Consider the following 26548-nt stretch of genomic DNA (forward strand, 5'->3'; position numbering starts at 1 on the left):
TAACTTCTTAATTTACTCCTGGTTTATTTTTTACCAAGTGCTTTTTATGAAAAAACAAGTGTTTGTTGTTTTGTTGATGTATCTGCCATAATTAGCAATAGGTCCAGTTTCCTGTAATGCATTGCATAACCTTTGTGAAGGAAATCCAAGATTAAACTCACTTTTTGGTACCCTAAATAATAAAACATGGCAGGCCTTGTGGTTTGATAAATTAATAATTAAATAATTAAGATAATTAATTTTAAATTATAACGTCAATAAATGTTGATGGCCAAGTTAATGGCCCTCGAATAAAATTTTGAAAACCCCATGTCCTGGTGTCTTCAGATTCATGAGGAAATAGAGGACTGAGCTCATAATCCACCTTGGCTTTTTTCACATAGCTCCTTATTGTCCTCTGAGTAGCTCAAATTCCTTCCGCTTCCTTTTTTTTTTTTTTTTTTTTCTTTTTTTGGCAACATGGCGGAATTGGAAATCTAACATGCTGGGAGTCAGAGAGACCTAAGGCCCCTCTGGCTCCTCCAGAATGAATTTTAGCACAGGAGCACAGATGAGTAGGTGCCTGTGGAAAAGTGGGCCGAGCAGCACTCTGGCGTTAGCCACGGAGGCTGGGGGCAGGCGGGAGAGTAGGAGGCAGCAAAGGAGCAGGGGCTAAGGCCAGAGCGGGGGTTGGGTAGAGGAGATATCACCCCGTGAAGGGGCTCAGTCTGTGGGTGTCCCTTGCCCTATGTGTACCTCTGCCAAGAGATCTGACTTGGCTGCTGGATGTTCTCTGGATCCATCTCAGCAGGGTGGGTGTGGCTGAAATTGATGCCAGTCGTGGGGCCCAGGGTCCTCTACACCCCCAGAACTTGGCCACTTTGCACCCAAAGCCACTGACAAATTGGAAAGAAAAAATGTGATTTGGGGTCCCTCCCTGCTTTGGGGAAGAGCAGTTGGATGGAGGAAGTCCAAGTGGGCAGAGGCTCTGCCTCTCCAGGTCTGTGCTGAGTGGGGGTCTGCCCCTTGGCAGGTATAGAAAGCATAAGCAAGGAAGAGGGTCTCTTACACCAGGACACCACCTCACCAGGAGCCCTCTCCATCTGGATCCTGTTTCTCCAGCTAACCTGGAGCAGGCTGTCCTTAGCTTGACCTTGGGCCCTGAGTCTACTCATCCCAAGTCAGACATTTCCACAGTGGCCAGAGCCCCCCCTGCAGGCCAGGCCAGGCTAGTGTCTATTGGGTTAGGGTCTGTCTTTTCTTCAGCAAACGTCAAGGTCAGTGGAGGGCTGGGTCTGGGTGGTGAGTCAGGCTGGGAAGGGATGGAGTGCTGACTGCTGTGCCCAAGAAGGGAGGGACAGTTAGGCTTGTGGCCTTGAAGGCTTGACCCAGACCCCAGCATACCTTAAAATGAAAATTTCAGTTAGAAGCAACACAGACAAGTGTCCTGCACTTCAGCCTTGAGGTTTATGAATAAGGAACTAGGCCCTCAGAGCTCACCAAGCACCTCACAGCCACTGGGGGCAGACAAAGCTGAGCATCCAGTGTATTTCCATGATTCTTTTTTTTTTAATATTTATTTTTAGTTGTAATTGGACACAATGCCATTTATTTATTTATTTATTTGTTTGTTTGTTTTATGGGGTGCTGAGGATCGAACCCAGGGCCTCACACACGCTGGGTGGGTGCTCTACCACTGAGCCGCCACCCCAGCCCTTTCCGTGATTCTTCACAAGGCAAACTAACTTGAGCAGGTCCCAATTTGAGGAGATGTACTTTGTGTGTAATAAATAAAACTAAGCAGCTACCTCTCAGCTGAATTTCCCTACAGACCACAGCAGGCGCTTGAGGCCCACACACGAAGGCCATGCAGTACAGCCCGGCGCCATGGCCTTTGGGCAGGTGTTCCCAGGTGGTCAGAGAGAATGCAGGGGCTAGCGCAGCACCCCACATCATGCCAGTGTTTCTGCAGAAGTAGGGGTGGTCAGGACAGCCCCACCACCCTGCACCCCTGCAAGGAATCACCTGAGGGAAACTGTCCTGTTTGCAGAGCCTCCTGGGTTTTAGATTTGGGGATTAGGTGGCTGTGGGCCTGTAATTCCAGCCTAGAGAACTGGAATCGGGGCACATGGAGGATGCAGCGGAGGTTCTTCCCACACCCACGTTTTAAAGTAGACGTCTAGTAAGTGTGAAGACAAAAGGTCCACGTGAGGTTGACGCGTGACTGGCCGGGCTGTAGACACCTCTGGGCTTGGCCTGGGGGGCGGATGCCTCACCTGCATTGCCCCAAGGCTGACATTCCTGTGCAGCTCTGCCCGAAGCAGACTAATCAGGGCCACTTTACAGTCCCTGATCACTGTGGGGAGCCCAGCTTCATGCCCTTCTGTGCCTTGCTGGCACTTCTACTGGTGCCCAGATCTCTGCCTCAGGAAGGCCCGTCAGCTTTGCTGTTGTGAGAAATCCTAATAGTGTTTTCTTCCTTCGGTTTATTTATATTTCATTTTGTGCACACTTTGGGGAGTTGATTGGAAGGACAGATCTATCCTGAAAACACTAAGCTGCTGTTATCGGTGGGGGCAGGAGCATCAGGCAGCCCAGCCCTCCTGACTTGTCCCCGTTCAAACCAGCCACATCTGACACCTTCGGTGACTCCTGCGCAGCCTCAGTGTGCCTGGCAGGCGTCCTGAGTGCCGTCCTTGTGCCGAGTGTCTGCATTTCCTTGCATTGTTTCCTTCATCTTGATAACTTGGCATTTTCTATGAAACATCTTTTTATATAAAAAGGGAGGTGTGTGAACCCTGCCTTCAGGTTCTCATCACGTTTGAGAAAAGCTCGATGTCAAGGCTGCAGGTCAGCTGAGTGAGGACATGACCTGCATCTTCAGGACAGGTGCACAAGGTCGGAAGGCCAAGAGGTTAGCTGAGAGGCGCCTGTTCTTCACACAGGGCCCCTGTTGCTTTCCACAGCATGGCCTTGGCCCAGGGTTGGTCTTTTTGAGAAAAACCCCCTGTGCCATTCCTGCGTCAGTGCATCTCTTTCTGGGGAAGAAAGTGCCCGGCATTCCAGGTAACAAAGTGCTGTGCGTTCGGTTGAACTTCAGTTTCCTCTGAGCAGCTCATCTCCCAGGCTGAGAGAGCAGGGAGGGAGGAAGTGGAGCCTCCCAAGTGTCCGTGGCTGGCTCTGGGCCCCAGGACTGGGCCTGGGGCACCCTCTTCCTAGGCCTGAGCCATCACCTGCTGTACTCCTGCGGGGTCCAGCGAGCAGCGCCGCTGCCCACAGTGCATTTTCTTTATCAGCCGCCGGAGTTTGCTGGGAAAGTTTTTGTTGATGTAGCGGTAGAGAAGTGGTGTCACAGAGCTGCTCAAGAAGGCCAAGAACTTGGATAAATCCTTAGCAAAGTGCAGGATCCCCAGGTAGTGCCCATCCACAGGCCTCCCTCGTGAGACCAGTACCATGTGCCCCAGGAGGCTCAGATAGTATGGCGTCCAGAGCCCAAACTGCGTGCACACGGTGGCTACCAGAAGCCTGTGCACGGAGGGGTCCAACCTGCCTGCTTCCTGGTCCAGAGGTGTGTCCTCCTTCCGGATCCGTGAGATGAGCACCAGTGCATACAGCACAGCCAGGCCCGGCACTATGTAGCCAATGAGCACCAGGAGGGTATCTGCAGCCTCTGTGTTCTGCATCTTGGCACACTCCGTGATCCGGGAGGACACATGGCTGCAGATGTAGAAGAGCAGGGAGGAGAAGCTGGTCAGCAGTGCCCCACCCCAGACAAAGCCACACACGTGCCGCGTGTTGTAGACGCTGGCCATGTAGGTGCGCGGCAGGGCCCGCTCAATGTAGTAATCGAGGCTGAGCAGGGCAGTGGAGTACATGGTTACCAGGGAGGCCACATTGAACAGGATCAGCAGAGTCACGTGGGCCTCACTGCTAAGGCTCCACAGTGCCCACCTGGAGTAGGGGGAACCCAGCAGGTGCACGGGGGCCAGGGCCGTGAGCACCAGGCCCGCGACAGCCATGTTCACAAAGTACACGTCCGGCATGGTCATGCTGCTCTTGTTGCTCAGGTTGGCCAGCACCAGCAGGGCATTGTAGCCCAGGCCAACGGGGACACCCGCCACCAGATGGAGCAGCGAGAGGACCCACAGCCCTAGGCGCAGATCCTGGCACAGCTGCTCCTCGCCCTGACCCGTGCCATTGAGCAGGCCGCAGCTCCACATGGCAGCCTCACCAGGCTCTGCGTCTCTGTGGAGAGAAAGGACACTCAGTCACTCCCTGTCCCCTTGTTCAGCACCACCAGACTGCTGAGCCAGGAAGAAACTGCCCTCTGTGTGTGTTCTATGAAAACAGGTCCCAAGCTGGGCTGCTGTGTCCCATCTCTACAGCAATGCCAGTGGGTGTGGTGAGGCTGCCGAACCCTGCTTTTCTGAAGGAAATGGCATCCTGGGTGACACCTGATGTGACAGAAACTGCTCCACGTACTCTCCTGCGTCCTAAGCCACAGCTGAGCATGGGTTCCTCTCCACCTGCAGAGAGCTACTACCACCTCCTGGCTCGGGGGGTAGGGGGACTCTTCAGGGTTAGAATCCACAGGACTCTGGGCACCTGGCAGTGCTGGGGCACCCCAGCCAAGTCCTGCACGACAGGCTGCCTCACAGGGCTTCCCACCTCGTGTAACTGAGTGTGATGAGCATCTGCCACGAGCTAGAGTAGGAAACATAGTCTGTCCCCTGCTAGGATGTGAACACACACGCCCACCCGTGTATACCTGCTGAGCAGGAGCATCACATTAGCAAGCGCACAAGCACACGGGTAGAAGGACAGTGCATGCAGGCAGGACAGGAATGTGCCACGTGAGTGGAGCTGAGGGGGCGCTGTGAGGAACAAGAGCCCCACAAGGGTCACTACTGGAGAAAGTGCATGGTGTACCCTGGAGCCCCAAGGGAGCTCTGGTCGGCTTCTCAGAGCTCACAGCCTCCCCATTGCACCATCATGAGGCACAGCTGAACTCTCTGTTGGGTGTCCAGGACTGCAATCCTCAGGTTTGAGGGGTGCCTTTGGGAGTCAGCCTGGGCATTCCCTCTATCAGGACGCCCCAGCCTAGGGCCTGGCCCCTTGGAGCAATGCAGAGCCTGGGGACATAGCAAGTCTTGTAATTGAACAAGAAACTGGCAAGTAGAGGCATAATATAAACAGAACTCTCTGCTGTCCTAAGGACAGATGCCCTCGAGAGAAACTTTACCTTTGGAATGTAGTTTGGCCCAACCAGACTCCTGTTCTGGGAATAGAAAAGCGTCTCAGGCAGACACAGAAAGCAAACATCGCCGTTTCCCAGAGTGCAGGGACAAAGCGAGGAAGCCAGGCTGCCGGTGTTGGCACTGGTCCCGCCCGCTGTGGGCCCCGCCAGGAGGAAGCTCTGTGACCGCGTGACAAGCTGTTCCCCACTCGCCCCACAAGTCCTGCAGGCATGCACCAATTGTCCCTGGCTCTCCACTGCTTCACTGGGTCATGGTAGTGAGCAGGGAGGGACCCGCCACCCCAAAGCTCACACCAGACAGGTGGGCCACAGCAGGGCTGGGGTGGTAATGAGGGAAAGGAAGAGCCTAGCAGCAGCCACCACTGACGACATCATGCAGTCCCCCAGCATGGGTTCTCCTGCTCCCTGGGTTGTCCCCCACACCAGCCTCAGCTGTCCTTGTCCCAGAGTCAGGTGATGAGAATTGGGCTGAGCAGGAGTTCCTGTTCAGAAGCAGGGCCACAGTCCTCAGGTGCAGATGTGTGTAGGCAGGTCACAGTCCTACCAGTGCCCCCTGCCTCTGGGACAGTGAGCACTGGATGGAGCCAGGTGCCCAGGGCTGGGTGCATGCAAGGCAGCCTTGTCCCCCCCACCCCCCCAGGATAAGTGTGTGCTCCCATTCTCCATGTGGACCAATTGCTGCTCACTCTCAGACTGCAGTCTCGTCACCAAACCACCCTGGCCAGCACCTCAGGGACTGGTCCACTTGTGGGATATTGCTGTCTGGTCTGACTGAGCGGCTGCCCCTTTTCTCTTTCCCCCCAAATGCCTGATGGCCAGTGTCCATGATTAAATGCTGCCTTCAGGTACGTATGGTTCTTCCAGGCTCCTGCGCACTGCGTCCGGCTGTCGCTGGAGGCTAAGCAGCAGCCCATATCCTCTGGCCCATGGCTGTGAATCTCCCATGAAATGCACATTCAGTGGCCACTGCGAGTGGGTGTCAGTGGACGGCTTCTCCACCCACTAGCATCCTGGTCTTGCCTGGTCACCAGCCCATAGCCACATCCCCACCAGCCTGGCTTCACGTGGCATACAAGAACCCAAGATGTCCCTGTGATCAGAGGCTGTATAGACTGCAGGTCTCTCTGCCAAGGAAGGGCCCTCCACACTATGTTGGGCACTGTGTCCCCCAGCTTATTTACAAGTGAGCCTTGGAGCTGCGCACCATATTCATCTGATAGGCCTGGTCAAGTGCCCAGGTCCCTTTCCCTCCCTCTAGTACAGTGTCCCTGTCCCTGGGCTATCTGGGAGGCTCCCTACCTTGCTACTCACTGTGTCACAGCTTCCCTTGCCCCCGTCCAGCTCTTGGCCCCCAGCAGTGCCAACCATCGGCTCTTACCTTTATCTCGTGTCCCGCGTTCCTTGGTGGCGTGGATTCCAGACACCGGCGGCACGCAGCATGGCAAGGCCGAGGCAGCTACTGCAAACCAGAAGGACCTGTTGTGTCTCTGGAAGCCCCACTGCCGCCTCCTCAGTGGCCAGGCAGCGTGGGCTTGCGGGTGTGTGTGTGTGTGAGGGCCTGCCACACGCTCGTGCCCGTGGAGGCCACTGCTTGTTTTCTTCTAATAAATTACTCACAAAGTTTCTGCCTCCCTTGGCAGCCGCAGCAGCCCCTCCCTATCTCTGTTTACAGCTGGTTTTAAGAAATGAGAGGTGGCCCTTGGATGGGTCGGCGCTCCTGGAGCAAGCGTTCAGCTCCTCTCACCCGGCTTGGTAGACATCCAGGCTCCCAGGGCTGGCCGGGCTTGTGTGGAGGCTGTGGTGGCACTTCCCCTGTGCCGGGGCCAGAGCAGGGCTGGCAGAGTTGGGTCCAGGGTCCTGCTACACAGCATGGTTGAGAAACTCAGTTCTGAGTTCCCTCTTCCCTTGAGGAAATAAACTGAACAGACATTTGTCTGTAGAAACTAAGGACAAAATAGTTGGACCTCACTGAGACTCTACCATAGAGAGACTTTGGCTGCTTTCATTTCAGACCCAGGCACACAGAGAGCTCTTTGAAGGGCCAGGGCAGGCCCAGAATCTAAAGCATGGGGTGGAGGGGGCTGCGCCTGCAGCGCGCGCCCTCCCAGACACCCCAGCCTGCGTGGGTGGTTATCAGTGGGGATTAAAGAGGAACAGCCCATAGGGGGTGGAGGCCGCCTGAGGTTCGCCTGTCACGGGCTGTGCCCTCCCTGGAGTTGAGTGGGGACAGGGGCTGCCTGGAGCGCTAATACCTGCCACCAGATTAGTGGAGCAGGAGAAGGAAGCCTGTGCCCAGCCCAGGATGGCTCCATCCTCGGGAGCCTGTCTGGCCGTCGCATGGAACAAGCCTGTTTAGAATCTCTTGGGCATTCGTGTGCTGGCATGACCTGGGGATTATGAGGGTGAAATAAAAATCATAGCTAGTTCTCCAAGAGGTATATCAGTAATTTCATCAGGAGATAGAATAGCACAGCTATTAATAATACCAAGCCTACATGATAAATTTTCCAGTTGTAATGTAGAAAGAGGTTCCAAGGGATTAGGCTCCACAGGTGTAGATTGGGCTATGCTATCTTTAAATTTAGATTCTCGCCCTATGCTAAAATTAAATATTCAAGGGCATGATTTTAATGGACTGCTGGACACAGGCGCTGACCTCAGCATCATATCTCGCCAGGAATGGCCTAAGCATTGGCCGTTACAGCAAGCGACCCAAACACTTAGAGGCCTAGGAGTGGCAACTAATCCCCATAGAAGTGCAATGGTATTAGATTGGAGGGATCCTGAAGGATGTGAAGGAACTATACAGCCCTATGTATTGGACCATCTCCCCATAAATTTATGGGGACGAGACGTCCTAGATCAATTAGGATTGACATTAACAAATAACGTCAATCCTAACGCGCCCACTACTAGGGCAAAACAAGGCTTTAGAAAAGAAAAGAGATTAAAAGATCAAGAACAAGATATAACAGCACCAATTCAAGTAGATCAAGAGATAGATAAACATGGATTGGGTTTTCAAAAAGGGCCACTGAGACAATCAAAATTACTTGGAAATCAGAAAGACCAGTGTGGGTTCCTCAGTGGCCCCTAACTAAAGAAAAGATACAAGTAGCCCATGATCTGGTCAAACAGCAATTAGCGGAAGGACATATACAACCTTCCGTATCTCCCCATAATACTCCCATTTTTGTTATTAAAAAGAAATCTGGTAAATGGAGATTATTACAAGATTTAAGAGCCATTAATAATGAGATGGTTATTATGGGACCTGCTCAATCAGGGATTCCCCAACTGTCTGCTTTACCAAAAACGTGGCATGTTCTAGCTATAGATATTAAAGATTGTTTCTTCTCAATTCCAATTCACCCCGAGGATAGTCCACATTTTGCATTTACTATCCCTGCACTGAATCATGAAGGTCCTGATCAGAGATATGAATGGAAAGTACTCCCTCAAGGGATGGCTAACAGCCCAACTTTGTGCCAAATTTATGTTGATAAAGCAATCCAGCCACTTAGAATTCAAAACCCTGAACTACAGATATTTCACTATATGGATGATGTGTTAATGGCACATAAAGATAAAAACACATTGCTAGAATGTTATGCCACGCTTACAAACTTATTAAAAAATTATAATCTAGAGATAGCAATAGATAAAGTACAATTAAATCTTCCAATTAATTATTTAGGAGTTCTATTATCTTCAACCATGGTCCGTCCACCAAAAATTCAAATACGAGTAGATCAACTCAAATCACTTAATGACTTTCAAAAGTTATTGGGAGATATAAATTGGATAAGGCCTTATCTAGGCATACCAACAGGAGAATTAGGACCTTTATTTGATATTTTAAAAGGTCCATCAGATCCAAATTCACCCCGCATGTTAACGCCTGAAGCTAGAAAGACATTAAAAATCATTGAAACATATATGGAAAATATGCATTTGGATAGAATTGATATAAGTTTGCCTTTATTATTTATTGTACTACCGACAAAAAATATTCCTACAGGGGTATTTTGGCAAGAAGGTCCATTATTATGGATACATTTGTCTTATTCTCCTAATACTATTCTTACTAGATATCCTGAGGCTGTAGGGCAATTAATACTCAAAGGAATAAAGGCAGCAAAAGGAGTGTTTGGGATTTCTCCCAATAAAATTATTACTCCATATACTATGGATCAAATTGATGAGTTAGCTAATGAGTTAAATACTTGGGCAATAATCATGTGTAAATCTAGTGTTGCATTTGATAATCACTTGCCATCTAATCCTTTGTTGTCCTTTTGGTCTAAGCATCCTGTAGTTTTTCCAAAAATGACAAGAAAAACCCCTATCATAAATGCTCCAAATATATTCACTGATGGGTCAAATAATGGTACAGCAGCAGTAGTTACTCCTGATCAAACTTTTACATTTTTAGTACCCAAACAATCAGCTCAAAAGGTAGAGCTCAATGCAGTATTGCAAGCTTTTATGATGTTCAAAGATTCTACATTTAATTTATTTTCTGATAGTCAGTATGTAGTTAATGCTATCGTATCTCTTGAAGATGCTGGTAGGATTTCTCCTTCCTCTACTGTTTTCTCTTTGTTTTCTGCTATACAGAGTCTAATCTGGGATAGAAAGGATCCATTCTTTATAGGACATATCAGAGCACATACAGGATTGCCTGGAGCCCTTAGTTTGGGTAATGAACTAGCAGATAAATCTACACATGACATACATATTTTCTCCACAATAGAAGAAGCTATAAATTTTCATAAAAGGTTCCATGTCAATGCTAATACTTTACAAAAACGTTTTAAAATAACTAAAGAACAAGCCAGACATATAATAAAACAATGTCAAAATTGTGTGACATTTTTGCCACAAGTTAATCTTGGAGTCAATCCTAGAGGACTGATACCTAACCATATTTGGCAGATGGACGTCACACACTTGCCAGAATTTGGAAAATTAAAATATTTACATGTTACAGTTGATACTTCTTCTGGATTTTTGATGGGCTCCCTTCATCCCGGAGAAAAAACTAAAGATGTTATAGCTCATTGCTTACAAAATTTTGCCACTGTGGGTGTTCCTAAACAGTTAAAAACTGATAACGGTCCTGGTTACATCTCCAAGTCTTTTAAACAATTTTGCTCATCATTTGGCATTACTCATATAACAGGAATCCCATACAACCCACAGGGACAAGGCATAGTTGAAAGAGCTCATCAAACTATAAAAATGTACTTATTAAAGCAAAGGGAGGGAATTAGTAAGGGGTATATATCCCCCAAAGATAAACTTAAAATAACCCTTTTTACTCTAAACTTTCTAAATTTGGATGCATCAGGACTTAGTGCTGCGGAAAGACATATGTATCCGAAAAATGTACATAAGCCTAAGGTACTTTGGAAAGATATTCTAACAGGACAATGGAAAGGTCCGGACCCAGTAATAGTCTGGAGTCGGGGCTCTGTCTGTGTTTTTCCACAGGAGGAACAGCAACCAATTTGGATTCCAGAGAGATTAACTAAAACAATTTCTACAGAAAAAAAAGATGATTTGACTCAAATCCATAACAGCTGATATCCAGAGTTCCAGCCTGGCTATTCTTGCATCTGCGACAGTGATTTACCACGGTGCCTTTTTCAATATCTATTTTATTATTTGCATTTTTCCCACATCATAAAGTTCTATTTTATTTTATTTTATTTTACCTTATTTTTTAAGCTCATACAAACCTAGGTTAATGTTTTTCTGATCAGTTTTATTTTTTTGACTGTGTTTTATTTATTTATTTTTTTTAACTGTAAAGTTTTTAAACATTGCAATGGAGATTTCACCTAGCTATAGCTACAAGGCCTTTATTTACTATTGTCTTAGATGTTCTATGTTATGTATGCTGTTTTGTGTTGTATGTCTGTATGTGTGTATGTCCATATTTCATTTATAAGGAGCGCTCATGTATATATAGATACAAGTATTCAAAAAAAAAAAAAATTTAGTCACGTGACTTATATGGTTTAATTTACTTTAGGTAAACAGCTGTTATTAAATTTTGTTTTTAAAGGTGGTTAACAGATATGTTTGTTTACTTTCACCTTTCCTTTTCATTATATTTCATAATTCTGTTCAGGATAATGTCTCTTTAGCAACATGGCCATAATTCCCATCTCCATCCCAGTGCCGGTGAAGACTAAGACCAAACTACAACTTTTATGATAGCTATCACTATAAACTGTACAAATTGGTACATCAATCAAAATAACTCAATAAGACTGCTCAATCAAGGACTTAATTTACTTTGGGAGGAAATGGACATATTGATAGACTCCTCCAATTTGAACTGCTCAATCAAGGACTTAATTTACTTTGGGAGGAAATGGACATATTGATAGACTCCTCCAATTTGAACTGCTCAATCAAGGACTTAATTTACCTTGGGAGGAAATGGACATATTGATAGACTCCTCCACTTTGAACTGCTTACACAACTTGTCTGGACTATGTATCACCTGTATGCATTGTGTTCTATTTGTTGATACAGCGAACTGGTAGTGCTAAATATCTTAGCCGATGTGTCACCAGTGTTTCCAAAGGAGCCGTCAATTGGCTTGGTGTCGTGGCAATTCTGCGTCTTTCTCCCTTCTGCTAGTGATGGTCTGATTTTGGGGGCCAACAGAGGTGAGGCAAGAACCTCACCCCCCCACTGGCACCAAGGTTAAATTTGGGGGCCAACAGAGGTGAGGCAAGAACCTCACCCCCCCACTGGTGCATAGGCCTATTACACAGGTATGGCTATATACTGGACCGGTAGTCAGTGACGGGTATGATTCGGTTACAGTGGTATCAACCTAAGCCAGGAGACTGACGCAATAAGGTCAGTTTTCCCATGACGGGTAAGAACCATATGTGAATTGGACATACCTAACAGGCACGGTCCCTAGCCACATTTGCCTGTTGTTTATTTAAACAGTAGGGGGCAGATGTTAGGAGCCACAGCAAAAATATTGATACAGGCACCTTTGGATTTTATTTGACTGCCAGCCAGCAATTCACATTCATATGGTAATTGGACTCATGCTGTCCAGCTGGGCCCAATTTCAGGACTCAGGTTACTCATGTCACTCTTGTAATGGGAGAGTTCCCATTGGTTGGAAAAGGATGGTAGGAGGGTGTTCCGGGGGAAGTGGAAACCCCCCCGGCTCAGGTAGACACACACGTGTGGACCCACTTGTTAGGGGACGCACATGGCCTCTCTCTAAATAAAACTTTGTCTCAGTTTGACTGGCTTGTGTTTTTGTGCCCAACCGGGCTGTAAGATTGCAAGCCGGCGTGCACTGATAGCTCAGCAGGGGATCGCTCAGCAGGGGTGCCGCAGGCAGTGCTCGGCAGCAGGAGCGGGACTCAGCCGGCCCGGGGCCGGGCAGCTTGCGGCAGTTTTCTTCCACGTCAATTATAAGGATGTTTTGCTTCAAATGAAGGTTATAAGCCCAAAGGTATCTATTTTTATCCATGTTCAGTCCATCTAAAAATGACATTCTTTTTGTTTTGACATGACCTCCCAAGAAGCAGCTCCCCTGCCAGGCTGTTACTTGGAGATCCTGGGAGCAAAGTGACAAGTTCCATCCCAGGCTGGCACTGTCTACAACAGGGACATGTGGAAAGAGGAGGCAGCTGGAGAGGGTGGGTGGGCACTACCACAGCCATGGAGGCCAGCTCCCAGTCAGAGATGGAGAGTGACACTCTGCCATTTCCTCTGTGGCATTCAGAACACGGGTCTCTGGAAACTCAGTGGCGCTAGCGTGAGCTCTCCACCGGCAGGCTGTGGGCTGCAGCTGGGGTATGGACAAGATGAGATGCCGCACCACAGAAGCACCACTGCCTCTGCATTTGGTAGAAGAGCTGTGACCCTTGGGGCTCGGGGAGACAAGTCAGGAAGTGTTCCCATCTCTCCTAATCACAGGGTGATGAGTGACATACTTCCTCCCATTATCACGTAGGGCTCCAGGGTGCCTGTCCCATTCAGGCAGTTGCCATACCATCTCCCCTGCCCATGCTCTGCCTGTGTTCCAGCGAGGTCTGTAGTCCAGGCTGGATGTGCCCACCATGCCACAGAGGGACACTGGCCCTGAAGGGCAGAGCTATCGGACTTACTGGCCTTTTGCAGTTCCTGTTCCCTGGCTGTTTGGGGAGGAAGGATGTCCTGCAGCTGGGGAACACGAGAAGGTTTCCACCCTGCAGCACAGGCCTCAGGACCTGGGCTGGGCTGCCCTTCGCTTAGCCAGGCCTCTAAGAACTCACTTCATGAGAACCTGGAGCCAGAACCAGGTGCTGGGAGATCGGGGACAGGGGAGAAATCCCCCCCAGTGGTCTCCTCAGAAGTGGACTCATCCCTGAGGGACTGAAGTCCGAGTTTGCTGTGACAGGAGGTTCTGGTGAGGCCCTGGCTAAAAAGAGATGTGGGCGAGAGCAGAGAGGCTCGTCCCTGAGCCCATGCTGGGGCCCTTCTCTTAGCCTGGCCGAGGCCCGAGGCGCAGAGCACTCCTGGCACTCGCTCACATTCCGCCCGTCTTCATTTGGAGAGCTGCCTGCCAGATGGCAGGATTAATATCAGCTTCCAGGCCCTGCCACCTGCTGCCATTCCCTTGCCCACAGGGCCCAGGTCAGCAGGACCCCAGTAAGCCTGACATTCTCAGACCAGAAGAGTGTGTCCCCACATCCCTGAGGCCCCAGTCACAAAGCGCTGCTCGCCCAGCTCCCGCAGGCCCCAGCTAATAGCCTCACATTTCTGGAGTCTTCGGAGTGGCTGTGCTGCCTCCTGCTGGAGCCCTCCCACCCGCCCTGTCCAGCAGTCTCCCCATGCTGTCCTCCCACCAGGCCCTGCTCCTGTCACCAGCTGGTTTGTCCACCTTCCTTCCATTCCTGTCACCAGCCTCTCCCACCCCTGAAACCCTCCCCCACATTTCCTGCAGGACCTGCCATACTCCCTGTTCCCACCCAGGTCGTACACCAGTGCCCACACCTCTCAGATCAGCACTGGGACCTACACTTATCAGGCTAGGCCCCGGGCCAGGCCCTAACCCTGTCTCCCATCCCCTTTCCCCTGTAACTCCCCTGGTGTCCCTCCCCTAGCCTCTGCCTGGTAGCCGCTTGCCTCTGCTGACCGTGGCCCTTGTGGCTGAGCCCCACCACAGACGCCAGCCCTTGCACTTCAGTGGGACCTTGGTTCTCCCCCTCCTGTGCGACCTCTGCCTGGCTGAGGGCCCGGTCAACTCCCAGGTGGCTTTTCTGACAGTTTGAAGCTCCAGTGTGACGAGTAAACAGTCCGCAGTCATGCTCTGACCCCGGGTGCGACTTCCTTAGAAGGCTGCCCTAGAGGACATGCAGCAAGCCTGATCCCTCTGCTTCCTGCCCCCAGCTCTCTGTGGGAGGGACAGCCCTCCAGCCTTTGGGGTTCTGGTTGAAATGGTGCCAAGGTCGCTTCCCTTCTCTGTGACAAGCCAGGATGTGGCAGGTCAAGCTGGCTCAAGGAGGCCGCACTGGCATGGCAGGTGCATTGCCAAGTTCCTACTCATGAACTAGCTGTCCTTCCGCCTGGAACCCCCCAGAGCCCCTGGAAGGACCAAGTGACAGCCCACCCCTGACTAGGAGCAGGGGGAATGTAGGGCCCATGCGTGGACCTTGGGCTGTCCTCAGTGTCCCAGTTACAGTCATGTTACTGTCTCCCTGAAGAGAATTCATTAACCATATGAATTCGACACACATGCCCTCTTTCTTTTTTGTCCTTTTAATTATATGCATAAAAAAGAAAGTGTGCATACCATGAATGTGAGTGGATACAGAGGTCTAAGGTTCCAGCCGATGGGCCTAGCAGAGGACAGGAGAGGGAAATGGGAGGCCAGCCTCACTGTAGCAGAGGGGACAGAGCCCAAACAAACTGGCCCATGAAATATGAACAGGCTGACTTACAGGCAGCTGAGCCCTGGGCTCACCTAAAACTTCAGCCCATCCAGCCTGTGGCCTCCTCTCCTCTTTGTCCCCAAGAAACTACTTCCATAGCAACAGTATGCACTTCCAGGGGCATCATAGGGAGCTGCAGTCAGAAGAGACAACTGGAACTGAGGTGCCTACAGGAGGCCACCCTGTGCTTCCTGGCCAGGAAGCTGTTTTTCTTTACACATGTGTTGAAAAGGTGCTGAGACTTCTGTCCATGCGCTGGGTGGGGTTGGGTGGGGTGCTGGGCAAAGCCCAGTGGGAATCCCAGTGGCCTACAAAAGCAAACCACCACCACCCCCCACCACCCCCCGCCATAGAGGAGAGCTTGATTGGGTAGCACAGCCAGAGGGTCAGGGTTGCAAAAGTTACCCAGGCAGAAGTCCACAACCCACTTGTGGCTCTGTGCATTCCTGTCCAGGCCTCTCTGCTGGCTTCTGGGTGACCTCAGGCTGACCTGTTGATCGTGCTTTCTGAGCCCGGCAGACTGGCATGATAATGAGGCAGGCCTAATTATTCACTGTGGTGGACTGATCAGGCCGTTGGGCACAGAGGTTGCGGCTCCCCTCTGAGTATACTAGGGTCTCCAGGGAATGCACCCTTTGGGGCTCCTTGTCCCTTCTGGTCTGAGGACTTGGCTGTTTCTGTAGCCTCTCTTTCTGGCCCCTCAGCTGTGGTCTGGTGTCTCCTGCTGGACAACAGCTGATTGTTGGAGCCCTGGGTGGGGGGAAAGCTGGAGATCCTTCCCACAGGGCCTGCCAGCTCCAGTTACTGCAGGAAGGTACCCCCACCTACCCTCCAGCCCCAGTGGGTTCCCCGTGACTTTCCCCTCTGCATCCCTCCTCCTGAGCTGCTATAAAGCTCTTGAAAAAGAAAACCCAGGAAAGTCTGACTCTGGGGCCTGTAGGGACTGGCAGGGTGGTGTCAATGGCCAGAGCAGAGCCCTCCTGCCGGCCGAAGCAACCCTTCCAACTGCTTCCTCGTGGGCCTCAATCTGTGTTAATGCCTGCCCAGGGTGGGTGGCTTTCTGCTCACTCTAGTTTCTTCTGAATTTCTTTTTTTTTTTTTTTTTTTTTTTTTTTTTTTTTTAAGAGAGAGTGAGAAAGGAGAGAGAGAGAGAGAGAATTTTTAATATTTATTTTTTAGTTCTCGGCGGACACAACATCTTTGTTGGTATGTGGTGCTGAGGATCGAACCCGGGCCGCACGCATGCCAGGCGAGCGCGCTACCGCTGAGCCATATCTCCAGCCCTCTTCTGAATTTCTAACTGCAGCCCCTCCAGCATGCCAACCTCTCAAAAAGGAACTGTTGGGCATCCTTGAGGCATCTGGCTGGTGCACTCCATAGCACCAGGTCTGCCAGGTGAGAAGTCCCTGATCAAAGATGGTCACAGGCAGGCCTGGCGGAAAACAGCCTGCAGAACACCAAGTCCACTGCATAGCACCACCTGCAGCACCTGTGCTGACCAGCGAGTCCACATGCTGGCTGGTCTGGAAGGTCCGGGGCCCTGGCAACGTGAGTACGTGGTTGATCACTGCCACCAGACCTGGCTGATGGAATGGGACAGAGATAGGGACCCTTGAAAAGTAGCTGCCATCCCTAGCTAGGGCTTCTTGCCCAGACAGCTGGGGCTACTGAGCAAGGTCCTTAAAACAAGGTACCACCAGCCCAAAACTTGGTGGCAGACACTGGCTGACAGTAGGAGGACTGGCCCGGTCCTTGTTCATCCCATGCGCTGTGAGGGAGCATGAAACAGGGACTCTAACAGACAGTGCTGGTTGAGTGAAAGCTTTTGCCCTGCAGTGTGCAGAGAGTCACTGGGTCCCCCCTGAGACCCAGCAAGGGACCCCTGTTGCCTACAAGAACAGATATACTTAATCCTAACATTATCATGGGGATTTCCCTAAATGGGAAACTGAGGCACAAAGTTAAAGGGAGCGTACCTTCATTCTTTTCTGCTCATAACTTAAACATCTCGAGGGTGTGCATGCCTCTGAGTGGGCTGCAGAGGGTCCATATGGGGCCTCTCTACCCAGCACTCTTATCTCTGCTGAGGCCATTAGACAGCTCTGCAGTGACCTGCTTGCTCTTAATAGGCACAGTAGTTAAGGGGAACTGCACCCACATTGCTCAGGACCCCAGACCCACCAGGAGCCAGTGTATGGACCCACTAATCAGCACAGTTGCTGCAGGGTGGGACTGTGCGGAGAGACTCAAGTTAGAGACAGCATGAACTGGCACAGAGGATTTTAAGGGAAACTCCACCCCCCCAAGTGTCCCTGTGAAGGAAGTACTTGGGATTTCAGGCTGGGGGATGGAGCTGTCGGGATTTGCATACCAGTCTTTCTGCTTATAAGCTGTGAAACTTTGGCTACCTCTATGCCTCATTTTTCTCACATTTAGAAAAAATCCTCATGAGTTTGTAAGAGAATTAAATACACCCATTCTTAAAGCACAGAAGGGTGTCCTGCATCTGCTGACCCTAGGCTGGACCTGGTGGTAAGAGGACTTGGCTTTGGATATTTAGTCTCCTCCCCAGCTCTCATTAGAGGCAGAGGAAGCCAGTCTGTGACCTTTCACTTAGAATCTTTGATAACTGACACATGGAAAGAGGAAACCATAGCAAAGGTAGAAATGACAACAACGTGAGCCCAAGTGACAACCATGTGTAAGCACCATGAGGGGGTGGGTGGAGCCACCAGGGTGAATGCAAGAGGGAAGAATCCAGAACTCACACTGTGGGGACCTGGCTCACCGCAGCCGCATACACTGTCACATGGCAGAGGCTTTGCAAACATGGGAGTCTCTGTGCTCTGAGTTTGGGCTTTGGTAATGACACAAAATGGTGTGCTTCCTGATGTTGCTCTGGTATTAAACTCCTGTGTAAATATTCGTTTCTCTGGTGGTATTTACCTGCTTTCCAAGGAACGGGGATCTGGGGAGAAGAGCAGGATTCAAGGGTCTCAGTTCTTTTCTGCTCATAGCTTAAAACATCTTGAAGCCCTCCATGCCTTTGGTGAGCTGCAGAGGTCCACGTGGGGCCACTCCAAACAGTAGACATTCCTAGCTCCCCTGAGGCTACAGGGAGGCACTGCAGTGACTCCACTTGCATTCACAAGTGACAAGGATGAGGCCACATTCAGGCTAGCTGTGAGAAGCACTGTAAGGTGAGATGTTGACATCTTTCTTCCTGTGCTTGTTTAAAAAGAGCCCATATGGTATAAACCAGCTTAATAGTGAATGTACTGGAGCAACAGAATGACCAGGGCTGAATAAATAGTGATCCCCACTGGCAATGAATGGCCAGGAGTGGCTCTGAGGCAAGAGCTCCTGGAGGGGACCAACTGTGGGTGACATCGAGTTAGCAGAACAAACCCCACAGGGGAACCTCCCTGCTTCTAGGTAGCTGAACTAGCGTCCCTAATACCCTGTCATTTCATTTCTTTTAATCAGGAAATTCTGTTCTCTGTTTGTTAAGGACTCATTAAAACCACAGCCTGCCACTCCCACACTGATGAAGTCCCACTAAATCTCAGGACATCCTTTTTTCATTGTTTGAGGTCCATGCCAGGGTGCCCTCCCTTGCTTCCCCTGTTCACCCCACCCTAATTCTGGATCCCAGCACCTCCTTAGCCACTATCTCCCCTTGTCCTCAGTCATTCATGCTGAATTAAGACTGTCTGCATAACCATCTCTCTTTGCTACCAATGCAGAGCCTTTGCAGGTAGGGGAAGTGTCTCTGTATTGCCCCAGCAGCCTGGCCCAAGGTCCAGATTAGAAAGGATAGCAACCAGGTGGGGTTGCAGTGCCCCTGTTACAGGACAGTGGTCTTTTCTGTTTTGACCTCTCAGAGAGTTAGATTTCCCTGCAAATAGATTTACAAGGCCTAGGAATTGCATGCTGAGAGGGTTAGCGGGAACCAGTAGGCACGCAGCTCTGGTTGTGTCTGTTGAGAAAGAGACTTGTTGTGCACAAGACTCTCAACTTTGAGTGAATGTTCTGGAGCAATCAGTGTGCTCTGAAAATGACTCCTAGATGTTGATTTCCTTTTGTGATAATAGGCAGGGGCCCTGGCAACAATGAACACGCAGCTCTAGAGGCCAGACGCTCAGGGAAGACTGATGTTGTCCTAGGTTTTTTTCCAATGTGGAGAGCTGTACTCACTGATTCTTGTCACGCTGTGTCTTCCTGGGGTGTGACAAGAAAGCTTCATTATATAGATGGGTGTTCTATTTTTGTAGCCTTTTGCTCTTTATAGTTCTGACTGTGGAGTAGTGAGAGTGAACCAAGCAACCTGGCTTAGAGGCATAAACAAAAGGGCTTGCTGTCCTTCTCCATGGGAAACAATGAGCACGTTGCTGGCTCCAGGAGGCTCTGGGGGGACTGAGACCAAGCATCCTTGGCCAGGGAGCAAGCTGGGTGCAAGCTGGGTGCCTATGCAAGGGACCTGGGGCTTTGTTCCCTGGAAGATGGGATACACGTTCTTTGTCATTGGAGTACTAGTTCTTTGGACTTTCCTGTTCCCAAACTAACTTGGTTTGAGGCCCATGCCCTCTCCAGCTACACCAGACCAGGGGAAAACCAACCAAACATAAAAGGCTTTCTCAGAAATTTAAGAACCAGACTGAGAACAGATAGTCTCCCCTTTCAGACTCTGGGCAGGTGTGGCACCCCTTCTGGCTCCCTGATCACCCCAGCTTTTAGCAAGGTGTGGTTCTACCTGCAGGGAAGGACTGGGAGCCAGAGATCTTATCCAGCCTTGGTGGTTATTTTTACTTGTCACATTTGGTCTAAAAGTAACAGCTGCTTGCTTAGTTTGCTCTGGTTCTAATTAAGTTGGGGGAAACTCTTGGCCATGCTCTTGTATGGAAGAGACCCAGGCTGGACCTTTGGTGTGTCACTCTGTCTCTGCTTTGTTTGCATGTGGAAGCTCCTGGACTTGCTCCTGAGTGACTAAATTCTGCTCCTCGGCAGCATCTATTTCAGCATCTCATGTTAAAGAAAACACTTAGTTTCCCTAAGCAACTCCTTCAGACCCTGTCTCTAAATAAAATACAAAAAAGGGCTGGAGATGGGGCTCAGTGGGTAAGCTCCTCTGGTTTCAATCCCTGGTACCAAAAAAGAAAAAACCATTTTACCCTCTAAACTGAGCCCTCTCGTTCTTTGATAGTGGGCAGTGTTTTGGGATGATGGGCCCTTTGAGAACCCATAGACAGGTGCAGCTTCAGGCTGCCCAGCCAGACCAGTGGGTTATGAAAACTCAGCTTTCATCTTAGGGAGTTGAGAAGGCAGCAGGAAATAACTGGGAAACACTTTTCTCTAAACACTATTTAGAGAAAGCAGTATCCTTTGATTGTCATGTGCACTTACACAGTGGACCTGAGGCTCTGGGTGGTAACACCCCAATTCTCAAAAGCACAGCCTTGATATACATGATTCAACAGTGTGGTTGGGTCATTAAAGGCCAGGTGAGGTTACAGTTTCAAGATTCCAGAGATATCTTCTCCAAAGAGTTCCTCCCCCTGCCTGGTGACCAGCATGTCCCTCTTCCTACCTGTAAATTACACAAGCATATTCCCCAGATAAATTTTGCAAGCATGTCATTTGTTCGCTGTTAAATAGATATGTCTGTCTTGACATCCTAACCTAAACCTTACGTGTATTCACAGTAGGTGGATGTTTATTACCTTTTCCCATCAACCTACTAGGGGTCATGAGTTACAGGGACACCAGGTCACCTTTGACATTTATATTCTGCCCTGAATCTGTGGTCCTATCTCCTTGGGATGTTCCTATAGTTATGAGGGCAGCAGGACTATAATTGGATGCATATGTGGCCCAGGCAGTGGGCTTCCTGTGAAAAGGTGCATACAAACTACTCCTAAGTCCACTTGTCTTTAGAGGCCATCTTCATTCAGGAAGACACTGGAGGTAGGATCTGGGCCTTACAGTAGTAAGGAGCCACACAGCAGGCCCTGAACAATGAAACTGTATACTGGGTGTAATTATTAATAGTGCCTCTTTTAACTTGGTTGCTCCAGTTAGGAGATAGAGTATCTGGTCACCATTATGCATGAGTAGCCTAGTGACATAGTCAGAACCATTTTATTCACACAAATTTGCAGGGGCCTTTGAACATACTGAAGATATGAAGGGAGGTGGGAAGTACATGTCAAGCTGCTCAGGATAGAAGCTGGTTATTTAAAGTGGGATGGAGATCTTGAATAAGTATGTTTCCATAGAAAAAAAGGCCAAAGGTGAAAGACAGCAAATTTAAAATTATCCTCAGGTTAGCATGCACAGTAAAGACGACTGCACACATTAGGAAATTCAGGGGAATGACTGGGTTAAAGAACTGATTTACCATGTTTATAAAAGTAACTTAATGTTCGTTTCTGATCGCTAGTATTAAGGCGGTTGGAGAGCACTGCCTTCCATTGAGGCTCTGAAGTGCCCTTCTATGCCCTATCAACTATCCGGGACAACCGACACTTCATCTCCTATCACCAAGCAGACATGGTTCCAAAGTGTACTAAAAAGCTTAAACATTAGAGGGGACGAAAGCAATAACCATAGTGCCCCATGAGAACAGATAAGTACCCTGCCGGACGTGTGAAGGTCCAGTGGCGGTACTAGGCGCCTACGTGGGCAGCAGTTCTGGCCGCCGGTCAGCAGGTTAATGACCTCGTGCCCGGCCCCTGGCTGTCGGCCCCTGGCTGTCCGTCCCCAGTGCTCAGCGCGGCTCAGTGGCAGTCCCCTCCCAGCAAGCGGACAGGGTCCCCTCTGGAACGGCGCGCGGACCCGGCAGCGGGACGCAGAAGCCGTGAGTCCAAGCTGGGCACCAGCCCGCGGAGCCTGCCTGACCGATCCGAACCGAGGCCCCGCTCCCGCGCCCCACTCACCCGCTTGCTGGGCGATGGCCCGCGCACTGGCCGCAGGCAGGCTGGCAGCTCCGGACCAGAAGATCAGCGCTGCTCGCGGCGCGCACGCCGTCCCGGCCCTGTGTACACACGTGACCGTCTGCCCCGCCCCGAGCTCGGCCCCTAGCAGCGCCGCAGAGAACCCGCCTCCCGGCCCCCAGTAGCTGCGCCGGGGCCCCTCTCCTGCCCTCCCCCGCGCCCCCGGCACTGCCGAGGCCCCGCCCCCAGCAGAGCTGCCCAGGCCCTGTCTGGTTCTCCCGCAGGTGAAGTAGGGGGTGATCCGCGCGCGTTGGCGGTGCACGCGAGACTCGCCCAGAGACGCAAACTGACGGCCTGTTCTGAGAGATTCCTGGAGACTTCTCTTGGTGCCCACTCAGTTCCTTTTAAAAGGTATTTTTGCCCAGATTTGCTGAGTCATAAAATGCGCTAATCGGCAGGGAACAGACCCCGCCACCCTCTGAAGGAAATGAGTCAGTTGCAATCTGTCCCTTCCAGGTACACACGCCCCTCTTTCCCAGAGTTTGCTAGTTCGGAATTCATCCATTACTTCCCGGATTTAGGAGTTTCTTGATACACTGAGCTGGTCACTGGAAAGCCTTTTAAAGAGACAACACCTCCTTTGAAGCCTGAGCTACTGTTAAATGTTGGAAAAGTTGAAAAAATACATTATGATGAAATGGAGAAAAATTTTAAGTGCATTTACGAATATGTGAAACTGAACACCACTGTTATGCATAACTATAATGCACTAGAAATAACTGTGTATGAATTTTTAAAAGTAAAATAGATGAAAACAATCTCCAAGCCTATATATATATATATATATATATATATATATATATATATATACACACACACACACACACACACACACACACACATTCATTCATTTACTTGGCTGTAATTTTTGTAGTGAATTGTACCATAGCAGCATGTTCTGGTCCAGGATGCAAAAGGATTTCTTTTAAAAAATCGAAGCCTACAAGTTGAAGATTTTGAGGTAGACTTGCTATGTCGCCAGGGGTTGAATGGAACACATAATGAGAACAGCCACAAGGCTGGCCCAGTATTTAAACCTGAGCACCTTACTTGGCCAAGGTCAGCAAGGGAGGCTGAGGTCTGCTTGAGGTTTAGGAGCAGAAAGGCATTTCCCAAACATAAGCCCCATACCAGGCTCTATAGCAGGAACCACATTTGCCCCAGAGCACTAGGTGCTGCTCTTGCCAAGATCAGTTAAAATTACCTATCAGTGACACCTGAGGCTCGTTTTGAGTCAGCTTTTGTTTTCTGCCTCAGACAACCTTTTGAGGTACATAGTTCTACATTTTATCAAATCTAAGATACCACTAATGTTATATGCACCATTATTTTATGGATTACTTTTTTTAAAAATCCCCATCCTGCCAGTTAAATTCTGACACACTGTCAATTTTAAAAAACATCATGGTTTTTGAGATGCTGAGAGAGAAAATGTGCCTTAGCATTGATGGAATACAGTATTATTGTCATCCTCATTTTACATTTAATTGAGGACACTCAAACAACTTGCCCAAGTTCATGCAACAGGTAATGGAGCCAGGGTTGAGCCCAGGTGGTCTTTGGCTTTCAAGATTAGGTTTGAGACCTGGGGTCCTTCTAGCAATCTGCCCAAGAGTAGCCTTGTTATTTCCAGTGTATAAACAGCCTGAGGCCTTTGGAGTCCTGGTCAGAAACCGGGCTGTATTGCCCATCCCTGGAATGCCATAGGATGTGGCTGGGTAAGTGTGCAGCTGTCGAGTGCTGCAGGTTACTTGGGCCAAGCCGCCCACAGGCTGCCTTGTCTGTGACACCGGCAAACCAGCCAGGGATGGGAGCAGAAAGTCAGTAGTGGACTAGGGAAATCTTCAAAGTATGCCCCTTCCAGCTGAGCCCAGGAAAGCACCTTCCAACCAGGACAGAAATATTCCAGAGGCCAGCAGCCTTCACTGTGCTGCTGGCAGTGCCCCCCACTGCAGGCCAGTTTCCACAGGAGACTTGTCCTGAGGGACAAGGACAGAGATGGGTATAGGAAGTGTGTCTGGACCTGACTCTTGGTTCCAGCTGCATCCTACCCTGCCTATGGCCGCCTCTCTCCATCATCTCCTGGTCTGTGAGCCAGAGAGGACCTCTGCTTCCCAGCAGGCCAGGACCCCAAGGGATACTCTCATTGATGGCCAGGCTTGGTGGCAAAGGGAAGTGAAGCTGTCTCCAGCCCAGGGCATCTGGGGTTCTCTAGGTCCCACCTGCCAGCTGCTCCCTGTGCATTAGCTCCAACAGATCCACAAGGGTCACCTTCACCTACATGAGCTCACCCTGTCACTCATAGCCACTCTACTTCCGCAAGTAGTAGGGATCAGTTTAGCTGAAAGTCATGCCAAGAAGGGAAAAGGCACAGGTTAGTGGACACTGCATGTGCTAATGAGAAACACCAGGGCTGGGACTGCCCATTGTGCAGCCTGAATCTTGTACTAGGAGAAGGCTGGGACCTTGGATGCCATTGTCAGTGCTGGGGAAAACAGCTGCTTGGAAAACTGCTCCTGTCTGCAGTGTCAGTTGGGGTGAGAGGGATGTGGCATGGGGGCGTTGTACAGATTTGTATCTCTTGGTGGGGATGATCTCACTGAATCGTGGGTTAGCCCCAGGATGTTACTGAACTTCCTTGTGACGCCAGCTGTTAAGCCCCGTTGCCTTTTGCATCTAAGAGATAGAATTGATGACAACACCAACAGTTCTCTAGCCCCTTGCCCTTTGCTGTTCTCCAAGGTTGGAGGGTGAGTCAGGCTTCCCAGAGAACACATTGCTCAGGGTTCAGGCTTCCCTGCTTTCCCTAAAACAATCTGGGCACCCTCCACTGCACTTCCTCTCACACATGCAGATGGCAGTGTGATTCTGTACACTGAGGTAGAATTCCCAGTAGCTACAAGAATCACTCAGCGAGGTCAGGCTCACCAGAGATGCACAAGTTCCTGGACCAAGGCAGAGGGAGACAGTGCATGCCCTTCTGGGCAGAGTCAGGGTGCTTTGGTATGACCCATCACCAGGATCTTGCACCCACCAGGGGAGGCTCTATCAGCTCTATTTGGCAGGAAGGGAAACCCTGACTTTGGAGGGTCCCCTTGCTCCCGCTAGGACCTGCTTGGAAAGAAGCCCACACACTCTACTTCTGTGCATGAAGATCAAAGAAGGAGCAAGAGAGCATGTGCTTCCTGGTGCCACAGGACACCATGCAGATCCCAGCATAGCCCTGGGATGCCCAAGTTCTTGGTTCTGTGACCTGAAAACTAGCCACTGGGTAGGAGCTGAGGGTGGGCTGCCATGCCTGACCTGGCAGCAGGGAGCTTGCTTCCCCTTCCAGATATGTGGGTCAACCCCAAGCCCAGCCAACGGATGGACAGGTGGCCAGAACCATCCTGTGGGCTGTCCTGGCACTTAATGTCCTTATGTGCTTCCAAAGCCAGTGCCTCGGTGGCTAGTTTACACCACCACCACCCCCAACCCTGTGATTCAGCGGACACATCACAGCCAGTCCTGAAGAGGAAGATAGAAGATTACTGGGAAACTAGAGTTTTTATTCTAGGGGTATCTTTTCTCCTTCCAGACCTTTAGTCAAAATTAAAAACAGAATGCCTGAAGTGCTTCCTTCCTGGGGGTCCACGAGGGGAGAGCTACGAGCACCCCTGGTTCCTGGTACTGCACCTGCTCATCTTCAAGCCTGCCCTCCCTGCCCATTAAGACGTGGGCTCCTGGCCCTGGCCCAGGAGCCCAGACCTCTGACACTAGAAAGGCAGCTGTCTCCACTGGTGGCCTAGACCAGCAGGTGCAGAAGAGGGCTTCTGTCCAGAGAGGCCTTCAGATGGTGAGGTTTTTGTCCTCCCACTCCCTCTTCTCCTTTTTGTACTGGGGGTTGAACTCAGGGCACTCTACCACTGAGCCACATCCCTAGCCCTTTTAATTTTAGACAGAATCTCACTAAGTTTCCCAGGCTGGTATCAAACATGGGATCCTCTTGCCTCAGCCTCCCAAGTTGCTGGGATTACGGGCATGTGCTACTGTACTCAGCTCTTTTATCATTTTTTGAAAGTTATAGATTCTCAGGAGATTAGAAAAATAGCAGAGTCGTCCCTGTTCCCTTCACCCACCTTCCCAGTGGCTCAGTGTTAACACAGCTCTAGCTCATTTTCTACACCAGGATCCTGTCACTGCACTGTGTGCGCTCTGGGCCCTTCATCCTTGTGCAGGCTCCCATTGGCTCCATGAGAGCGGGTGCAGGGCCGCCTAGCACCACAGATCTTATCAACCACACTGTTCAGCTGTGGCCACCTGCCTCCTGGCAGCCCTCATCTGCTCCCCATCTCTGTATTGTGTCACCTCGAGA

General features: G+C 50.2%; 2 protein-coding genes across 12 annotated transcripts in view; one reads left to right on the forward strand and one right to left on the reverse strand.

Annotated features, from left to right (window-relative positions):
• Positions 1-26548, forward strand: part of Chlsn (cholesin) — a 123691-nt gene that overhangs the window by 72951 nt on the left and 24192 nt on the right. Inside the window, exon 2 of one of the 9 annotated variants that reach the window (XM_077802420.1) lies at positions 16509-16750. The exons of the other annotated variants lie outside the window; for them this stretch is intronic. Coding sequence (XP_077658546.1) covers positions 16619-16750 — 132 coding nt within the window. The 5' untranslated portion in view covers positions 16509-16618. The remainder of the gene's footprint in view (positions 1-16508; positions 16751-26548) is intronic. 9 annotated transcript variants of the gene reach the window in all.
• Positions 1516-22234, reverse strand: Gpr146 (G protein-coupled receptor 146). 3 transcript variants are annotated; one of them, XM_026405662.2, is made up of 3 exons: positions 22138-22234; positions 6615-6692; positions 1516-4224 (listed from the first exon to the last, which is right to left on the reverse strand). In XM_026405662.2, the coding sequence occupies exon 3, from the start codon at positions 4197-4199 to the stop codon at positions 3195-3197; it is 1005 nt and encodes a 334-aa protein (XP_026261447.1). In that variant the 5' UTR covers positions 4200-4224; positions 6615-6692; positions 22138-22234; the 3' UTR covers positions 1516-3194. The 3 variants fall into 3 exon arrangements, with proteins under 3 accessions (XP_026261447.1, XP_026261446.1, XP_026261448.1); XM_026405661.2 differs by having other exon boundaries at positions 6615-6695; XM_026405663.2 differs by lacking the exon at positions 6615-6692.

This window comes from Urocitellus parryii, chromosome 9, assembly GCF_045843805.1.
Source record: "Urocitellus parryii isolate mUroPar1 chromosome 9, mUroPar1.hap1, whole genome shotgun sequence".
Taxonomy (NCBI): Eukaryota; Metazoa; Chordata; class Mammalia; order Rodentia; family Sciuridae; genus Urocitellus; species Urocitellus parryii.

What these genes read in the sequence shown, in the direction of transcription:
- Gpr146 (XM_026405663.2), bottom strand. Translation starts at nt 4,199, where the DNA reads ATGTGGAGCTGCGGCCTGCTCAATGGCACGGGTCAGGGCGAGGAGCAG.